The 9,211-nt window shown below is 32.1% G+C and overlaps 1 protein-coding gene across 3 annotated transcripts; it reads left to right on the forward strand.

The window, feature by feature from the left end:
- The first annotated feature begins 1,746 nt into the window (after window positions 1–1,746).
- Window positions 1,747–8,872, forward strand: LOC107005035 (beta-1,3-galactosyltransferase 7). 3 transcript variants are annotated; one of them, XM_015203494.2, is made up of 11 exons: window positions 1,747–2,143; window positions 2,242–2,341; window positions 3,232–3,290; window positions 3,391–3,609; window positions 3,732–3,795; window positions 6,824–6,896; window positions 6,984–7,104; window positions 7,195–7,282; window positions 7,394–7,519; window positions 7,808–7,917; window positions 8,351–8,872. In XM_015203494.2, the coding sequence occupies exons 3-11, from the start codon at window positions 3,278–3,280 to the stop codon at window positions 8,497–8,499; spliced, it is 963 nt and encodes a 320-aa protein (XP_015058980.1). In that variant the 5' UTR covers window positions 1,747–2,143; window positions 2,242–2,341; window positions 3,232–3,277; the 3' UTR covers window positions 8,500–8,872. The 3 variants fall into 3 exon arrangements, with proteins under 3 accessions (XP_015058980.1, XP_015058979.1, XP_027768871.1); XM_015203493.2 differs by having other exon boundaries at window positions 3,401–3,609; XM_027913070.1 differs by having other exon boundaries at window positions 1,776–2,161; window positions 3,401–3,609.
- The last annotated feature ends 339 nt before the right edge of the window (window positions 8,873–9,211 follow it).

Here is a 9,211-nt window from a genome sequence, read left to right on the forward strand (position 1 = left end):
ATATATAATAAAATTATTATTATTATAATTATTTCATTTCCTTCTCATTATCAACCTTTACTTCATGTGATTCCATGCATTTTTTTTTATCATCTACTTTTATTTTTTCATTAGAATAATTTTGTTAGTATTCAAATTTTAAAATTAAAGTAGAATTCATTGTTGAATAAATTTATACCCTACATTTTTTTTATTTTTTTTACGTATGTTATGTTGAAATTTGACACAAGAGTATTATGTTAAGTTTTTTTGTTTTGAATTTAAAACTTATATTACATTTTTCATTTTCATCAGTATTATGTTAAATTTTTTGTTTTGAATTTAAAACTTATATTATATTTTCATTTTCATTTGGTTTAGAAGTATTGATTGAATTACATCGTAAGCCATTTTTTTTAGTTAGACTTCATAGATTATTTTTTTGATCATATGTTTTTATAATTTTGTGATATTATATTTATAAAATGAATCTTTTTGTCAAACATTTATTTCATGATGCCATAAAAAATTTGAACTTTTAGTTTTCTTATGATTAAATTCATATACTAAATTGAAAATTAGTTTTTTATGATTAAATTAATTAAAATATACTAAATTGAAAAACATAAATAATTATTTTTATAATATTAGTTAAAAACATATGTTTATTAATATATTTTTAAAAGACAATATATATCTTAAATATACAATTTAATATCATTTATAAAGACCCCTATTTATCTAATATAAAATTTTAATTTTAGATAATTAATTTTCATTTCTTAAATTTAACTTAACCTTATTGATTTCACTTATACAACCAAGCAGTACACTTATAATTATATTGTATTTGCATTTTAACAAATAAATATGTCAATGCAATTACTAGGTTGTGACTAGGTTTATCATTACTACCCTTGTAATTTATTTGTTGGTGACTTATGAGTATTCACATTTTTCTAACACGTTGTTGAATGATACTTTCTCTATTCACTTTTATTTGTTATGTTATACTTTTTGAAAGTCAATTTAATTAATTTTTAAAGTTAAAATTAGATCATAAAGCAAAAAAAAATAAATTAAAATTATATGAAAAGTACTATAAATTGCATTTGTTGCATATTAATATAATGATAAAATACATTTTAAAATATTAGTCAAAATTTTTATAGTTTAACTCTAAAAATAGAAATTATGACAAATAATACCGAACGAAAAGAGTAATTATGATTGTCCTTTTAGTTTAAATATTAAATTTATTTTCATTATTACTTTAATTATATTATATTATTATTATTTGAATTCATCGTTAAATAAAAAAAACTCACTTTGTATATCAATCTATTTTGATGTGATTACGTTGTTATCTTAATAATTTTTTCTCACTATATTTTTACTTAATCCAACAACCTTATTATTTAAATTATTAATGTGTGACATCATATAACAACAGAAAACACTACAATTTATCCGAACATCATATCTATCAAGCAATACACTAATATAATACGAAACGTTATAAAATAATACGTAATAACCATCCGAATTGTGTGTTTAATATAATTAGTTTAATCATGTGTTTTATGTTATCCCTAAAACAAGAAGTTTCCACATCTATATACCAAAACTAGACTTTTTCATCATATTACAAAATGTTATCAAAGCATATCCTTTGAAGTTAACGTTACGCCTTTGGAAACTTAGTACAAAAGGACCCATACAAAGCTTAACTTTTTACAAACCATTGTCTTCCTCCTTTCATCTCTACTATATATATATATATATATATATATATATATATACTATATACTATTCTCTCTTGTTGTGTTGTGTGCCTAACATTCTTGAGAGAAAAAGTATTACAACATTCTCAAAATCTCAACAATTGTTTAATCTTTTTGGTAAAAAAAAGGGAAAAGACAGAGAAATTAACAACCCCTTTTTCATGTTGGCACTACTCTCCAACTTTGTCTCCACCCCTTTTCACATCTCTGTATAATATGAAAAAGAATTCATAGATATAGTGACCCTTTAACTTCCAATCCCTTGATCTTGATTAGGAATTAGGAGCAATGAAGAATAGACATACTGTTAAAGTTTCTGTAAAATGGATACCTATTTTCTCAATTGCTTTCTTCTTTATTGGGATGTTGTTCTCTAACAGGTGAAGATGATAAAAAGGGTAGCTTTAGATTTTTGGGTTTTGTTTGGAATTTTGTTAAAGTTTTGATTTTTATTTATGGATCTGTTTGTTTGATGAAGATGGTGGTCTCCAACTGAATCTGGAAGTCAGCTTATAGCTCAGCATAGAAGGGACCAAGAACTTCAAGTTGTTTCTGAGGATTGTAATTCGAAAAAGAAGGTTTTTGAGTTCTTAATTTATGTATATTTAAGTTGATTGCAGATTTAGATACTGTTGTGTTGTTTGTTTTGTTTTCTTTTGCTAATTTTGAAGTTGATTACAGAGTTCTGCTTCTGTTGAGTTCAATCTGTGGTTTTGTGGAGTTTTCCTGTTATGGATATTCAATCTGATTGTGGATTTTAGCTTCTGTTAAGTTCAATCTCTGTCTGTTTCCTCTTAAGTTATTGATTACTTTTTTCGGATTTTGAAGCTAATTCTGGAGATTACAATTTGTTGTATGTTTATGCAAAAATTTAAGTTCTTCATTTATGGATTTTGAAGCAGGTTCTGGAGTTTAGATTCTGTTGAGTTGATTCAGTCTATTTTTGAGCTTTTACTGAGTTTTTGAGTTTCTGGGTATTGAAGCAAATTGCCGATATAAGCTTTTCAAAATCTGTCTGTATTCTGAACTTCTGTTTCTAGACGTCTGGGTGTCGAAGCTACTTGTTGATATTAGCTTTTTCAAGTTCAATCACTTCCTGAGTATTGAAGTTAATTGTAGATTTTAGATTCTGCCAAGTGCAATCTTCTGTTGTAACTTCTTTTTGTTCTTGATTTCTGAGTATTAAAGCTGATTGTGTTTTATTGTTTCTGTTGAGTTCAATCTGTCTACCTTGTGTTTTTTCAAATGAATTCTTTGTTATGAGGATTGAAGCTAATTGTAGTATTAATGAGTTCTGTCTTTAAGTGTATTGAAGTTGGTCGATAGGGGTTTAGCTGTGTTAAATACAATTTGTCTGCTTGTTATTTTTCACGAGTTCTTGCTTTGTGCGAGTTCAAGATTATTTTGGCTTGTAGCTTGTGTTCTTACCTGGCTATTCGTGACCTTGTATAATTTGTTCGTATACTAGAAACAAGGACAAGATAAGGATGTAATGCAAGAGGTGTACAAAACCCATGAAGCAATTCAGTGAGTTCTCTAAGCATCACATTTTTGTTGTTTTCTATATTTAAGTCGTGTGGGAGAACTTTCTATTTTTGGTACTAATGGTTGTGAGCTGTTTTGGGAGGTCTGCTTAGATCACTGGACAAGTCAATTGCTACGCTTCAGATGGAGTTGGCAGCCACTAGGAGCACACAGGAAATGAAGGTGGCTGATCAGTCTTCCAATTCTTCTCATTCCCAAAATGGCCCTCCAAGGAAGAAAGTTTTTGTGGTAATTGGAATTAATACTGCTTTTAGCAGTAGGAAGAGGCGAGATTCGGTTAGAGAAACTTGGATGCCTCAAGGTAAACAAACCTCCAAGTGCATTAGTGTCCCTGTATCCTACAATCTCTACTGGAAAATCTTTTTTTTTTTTTTTTTGAAAGAAATATGCATGATGGCTTGATTATGTATATGTGTATATTAGGGGACAAGCTTCTCAGATTGGAGAAAGAGAAGGGAATTGTCGTCCGCTTCATGATTGGTCACAGGTATGATGCTTCTTTTCCTTGAGGACAGACAGGTTCCAAATCCTACAATTTGGTGCTCCTTCGTTTCAATTTGTTTGTTTGGTTTTGACTCGGCATGGAGTTGATGAAAATAAAGAAAGACTTTTGAATCTTGTGGTTTAAATATTCCACGTGGAAAGTTGGAATTAAAGAGTAACCAAAAGAGGAAAGAGACACTCTTTTTTGAAACAGACTAAAAAGGAAAGTAAGACGGACAAATTTGAAACGGAGGGAGTATTAATTTTGAGCTACTATGTCAGTAGTGCTAAATGAAGAATTTGGTTCACCTAGATGCAGAATCAAAGAAAGAAAGTTTTATGTGTTCTCCTTTCAAGTCAATTTTTTTTATAAAAGATCTGATTGTAGAGAGTTTGCAGAATTAGATTGTTACAGTTCTATAGAAATTTGGAGTGACTCATACTTCTGACATGTTTCCAAGGTCAAATGCCCCCATATTGTGTGTTGGGCAAAAGAAAGAATACCAAAAATGATACCTTTTGACTTTATTTGGATCAGGAGAATATTCTTCTAAAGGGCCAATATGTGCACTATCTGTTTCTTGCTGGATCGAAATCGTCAGATATCCACACATCTTCAGGAGTCCTACTTCCTAAAGATGCCAAAAAGAGAGGAGACGTATATAGATAAAAAGTGGGTAGTAAGTTAAAGAAGAGGAATTGTATTCTCAACTCAAGCTCGACAATACTTTAAGCTTCTAGGAAAGAGACACCAAAGCAGTGCTCCTAACATACACTTCCAGCTTACTCAGTTAGCTAGAAGAATACTTTGGTGGTGTTTGGTTCGAAGATGAATGTTATATGTTGATTATAATGCAGAGATTAGTTATACAAGTATTAGTAATACAAAGATTATTTCTTGTTGGATGTTTGGTTCATAGCACTAAATTTGGATATATAAGATAATATTTAAAATAATTATTTACTTTTTAAACTAATAAGTAGTAATAAGTTTACAGTTATACCTTTGAATGATTGACCTTGTTGGTTTCTAGGAAAAAGATGAAGGTAATTTTGTCCTTCGCTATTTTATCCATGTATAAGTCATACATGGATTAGTTATTCCATGTTGTTGTTGCTATAAAGTAACACAGCAATTGGTCTATTAGTTTACTGATTCAAACTACAACCAAACATTAGATAAAGTTATACCATGACTATTTTCCTTATACATCACACCAAATGACTCCTAAGAGTTTGCTAGAAGAAGACTTGGAAGGCCTTCCCCTGCATCATAATGCAGCAGAACCGATCTTTATATCTCTCGTTGCTTGCTTCCGGAACTACTGTGTGTAGTTTCTATCATGGGTGATACAATGCATGCCTTAATGCCCCGCTGCGTACATTGAAGTGTCGTTTAAAGCCTTAAACGATTCAAGAACAAGACCTATTTTGGATCTAACTTTACGGCTTAAGTGTGAATGAAGTAGTGAGCTTTTTGACATCATTGAATGAAAATTAAGTAAATACTTTCCATAACAAAAATGAAAAGAAGACAACCTCTTCCTCAATTGTGGTCAGCTGTTGCTACCTCTTCTTTTGATAAGTAAGTAATGCATTAAAACCTTGTGATGTTCATCCTTGCAAATCATCCTATGCAATTTGTTTTTAATGTTCTAGCTGGATCTGCACACAATGGTGGACCAGAACTATCTATTCTTTTTGGCACCCTGCCAAATTCTCTCCAAAAGAATGTATATGCTTCTTTATGGCCATCTTCTACTAAGCATCTTTACGTATCATCTGAAAATTGGATTTCAAGCTGTTTTCCACTCATAGTTGGATGCACTTACTCCTTCCTCAGCTGTTTCCTAGTTTTCATACCAAGGTTGAACCATTGAAGTTACCTGTGAAATATTTTTAAAAACTTGCTGTGGGAAATATTGGCTATCCAAAATGAATGTCAAGCTGCTTTCTGTACAAAGGTAGCCATCTAGTTTGAGGCGCTAATCTACGAATTTCAACACTAGTAATAAACTCAAACAGGGTCTGTCTACTGCTTATGACATTTATGAGGTTCAAAAGAGTTTAAGAAATTAGAAATTTATTTCCTTGTAAGAAATAAAATAAAGGAACTAGAAATTGATTAAGATGCATAATATGCAATTTTTTATGTGAGTTTTATTTAAACCAAGAGGATTGTAGTGCTTTAGAAAGAGTATCTTATGCTGCCATATGTTGGGAGGTAAAAATGTCTTTTGGAATGCGATGCATTTTGAGAAATTAATGCTTTTTGCTTAAAATGGTACTTCTTCAAGTTGTCTTAGCAAATGTTTTAAGAGCCCTTTCAGTTTGCAGATACTTGAACAGAAAAACACTTTCTGCGAAAGCTCAATTTCGGAGTTACTGAAACTACTTGTGGGCAAATGAACTATCTCGATAGTTGAATAGTTAAAAGAACCGAGATTAATTTTTGTAAATTTGACAGTAAGTATTTCATTAAATCACCTAACAAAGCCCTTAGTGTTGTGTCTGTAAAATTTTCAGAATTACTAAACACTACAGGAGAACACTTAACCAACAGCTAAAACACCACTGAAGAGGGCTGAAGAGGTTTGTTGCAGACACATTTAATTAATGAACGCATGATTCCATGCTGTTTGAGTTCGTATGGATTATATGAACTGTCGGGTTTTATGTTAACTAAAATACTTGCAATTACATATCACCACTAACAAGATACTAGTTTTAGGATTGATCAGAACCTAAATGTTTCATTTTGGATAGTTTGGCTTAGACCCGTGCAATGATCTTTCTCATCTGTATGATGCTTATCCACTCCAACTAAATTTTCCATCACCTGTAGGATCTTTGTACATCTTTGCACTTTCTTTGCTCTCTCTCTTTTCCAGCATTTTCTTTCCTTTTTCCGTATTATTATTGGTAGTATATGTTACTAGTATGTATGAGTCATCACTCATTAGTGTTACTGAGCAAGGACGAAAAGGAAATTAATGTTACTGAACTGACAAATGACTGTGTTGGTTATCCAGTGCAACATCTAACAGCATACTGGATCGTGCTATTGATTCTGAAGAAGCTCAACATAAAGACTTCCTCAGGCTGGTACGATACTTTAAGAACGGTTTTGCTTTTTGTGTTTAGTTTTGAAATCTTACAGATTTGGGGGTCCGTATCTGCATGATGTTGTAGGAGCATGTTGAAGGATATCACGAGCTCTCTGCCAAAACTAAGATTTTCTTTTCTACTGCTGTTGCAAAATGGGATGCCGACTTCTACGTCAAGGTTGATGATGACGTCCACGTCAATTTGGGTATGCACTGGATATGTTTTCTATATTGTTTTATAGTTCAACAACTAATACTCTTGGTTCAGCTTGTATTTAATGACTGATGATTTTCAGGCATGTTAGCTGCAACTCTAGCTCGTCATCGATCGAAGCCCAGAATTTACATTGGGTGTATGAAATCTGGACCTGTTCTTGCTCAAAAGTAATTGTGGAGCTTTACTACTTAAGACAATTGATGCTTTCAGCTTGCATTTTGGTTTCAACTGTAGTAACATTTTATTTGCGTGAATTGAATTTCAATAATGTTTTGTAGGACTGTAAAGTACCACGAGCCAGAATACTGGAAATTTGGAGAAGAAGGAAACAAATACTTCCGACATGCAACTGGTCAGATCTATGCTATCTCCAAGGACTTGGCCACATACATATCAATCAATCAGTAAGTTTACACAGTTGATATTTGAATTTGTTATCGTCTACAGTTGTTGAAGTTCTTTTGAATGGTACTAGGACTTGTTTTTTTCTTAGCAGTATAATACTGTGGATTATCAATACTAAAATTTGTCAGTCTCCATTATACTAGGTATTTGTGTGTTTGATCTTACGTATCACTATCATATAGTGGACACTCTCACATTCTTGGGATTGAAGCATAGTTGTTGTTTCATCGCTGTCATATATTGTTAAATGCTCTAGTAATTATCAAGTTTTTGAACTTTTAACTCAGGCCTATATTGCACAAGTATGCCAATGAAGACGTGTCATTAGGCGCCTGGTTTATCGGTCTCGAAGTTGAGCATATTGATGAACGAACCATGTGCTGTGGAACTCCACCAGGTATTTCTCTCTAGTAATGTATCTCTATCAGCTGCATTCAGAACTTCCTGGGGTGCATTTTTGACGATCTAATATTTTGTTTTGGTGCGTTCAGATTTTCTTTAGTAGGTTAGTTGAAACTGGTCAGTTCTCAGTAAGGGTTTCCTAATTGAAAGACATGCCAGATAACGATCTTTTTTATCAGTGTCCCTCCCTCATTCCATGCCTAAAATCTTGAAATCATATAGGAGTATTATGTTTAATAAAACGTAATTCTTAGTTTTGTTGTCCGTTGACAGACATTCTAGTTGAGGGTGTAATAGAAAACAGAACAGAGGCAATTTAAACTGTTCCGCTCGGGTCTAAGCAGTATATAAATACTCTTTTTTTGTTAATCTTATTAATGCATCTTCTACTATGGTCTATGGTACTCGTCTATGGTACTCCCTTGCAGATTGTGACTGGAAAGCTGAGGCAGGTAATGTATGTGTCGCCTCGTTTGACTGGAGCTGCAGTGGAATTTGTAAATCAGTAGAGAAGCTAAAATATGTCCACGAGAAATGCGGTGAAGGGGAAGAAGCTCTTTGGAATGCTCTCTTCTGATTTGCGCGAGAAATAGAAAGTTGAGGATCCTTGCTGAGTGAGACATAGCTGTCGGACGATTTCCATCTGGCTGGCTGTTTTCAATTGCCAAAAATTTTGCAATCAGAACTTTTTAATCCAGCTAGCAGTTTGTTGTAAAGAGCAAGTTTGTTGTAGATTATGTCTCTGTCTAGATATACTGATATAGATACATGGATTTTGAAAAGACAGTGGCTATAATTTTTCTAATTCTTTTCAGCATATCAGGAGAAGAGGACCTTTTAGATGTGTACTCACATTCTTTGTGGTGGAGATAATGTAATTTTGGTGGTGGTGAGATTCAACTCTTCTTTCTTATTTTGTGAGTACAAGGCCTCCATTTTTGACAACCTAATATGTTCTTGTTTAAATTATTGGTATACTTTTAGTTGCAATTATAAGTTTTGAGGAAAGGAATAGAATTTTATCCACACATTAGTTGTTTCTCTTTGAGTCTATTTCATCTCCATAACATTATTATTTTGATTTGTTTCACTTAATTATTGTACGTCAAATAAGATTAGAAGTATTGATATCAGAAGATGAAATGTCTAATGTTTTTTTCACCTAGAGAACCCTAGAAGCTAAAAAAGGTTATCTTGATTGCGGTAATCGGGTTCATTGAAATTATGATTACATATATTTCTAATCTTAAATGGAATGTAACGATGTAGGGATTCTACCATCCTTAAAC

The sequence above is a fragment of the Solanum pennellii genome, chromosome 11 (genome assembly GCF_001406875.1).
Source record: "Solanum pennellii chromosome 11, SPENNV200".
NCBI lineage: Eukaryota > Viridiplantae > Streptophyta > Magnoliopsida > Solanales > Solanaceae > Solanum > Solanum pennellii.

Coding starts and splice junctions, on each gene's coding strand:
- LOC107005035 (XM_015203493.2), top strand. CDS start 2,052: ATGAAGAATAGACATACTGTTAAAGTTTCTGTAAAATGGATACCTATT. Junction 2,144..2,241: donor GGGATGTTGTTCTCTAACAG/GTGAAGATGATA, acceptor TGTTTGATGAAG/ATGGTGGTCTCCAACTGAAT. Junction 3,291..3,400: donor AAAACCCATGAAGCAATTCA/GTGAGTTCTCTA, acceptor AGGTCTGCTTAG/ATCACTGGACAAGTCAATTG.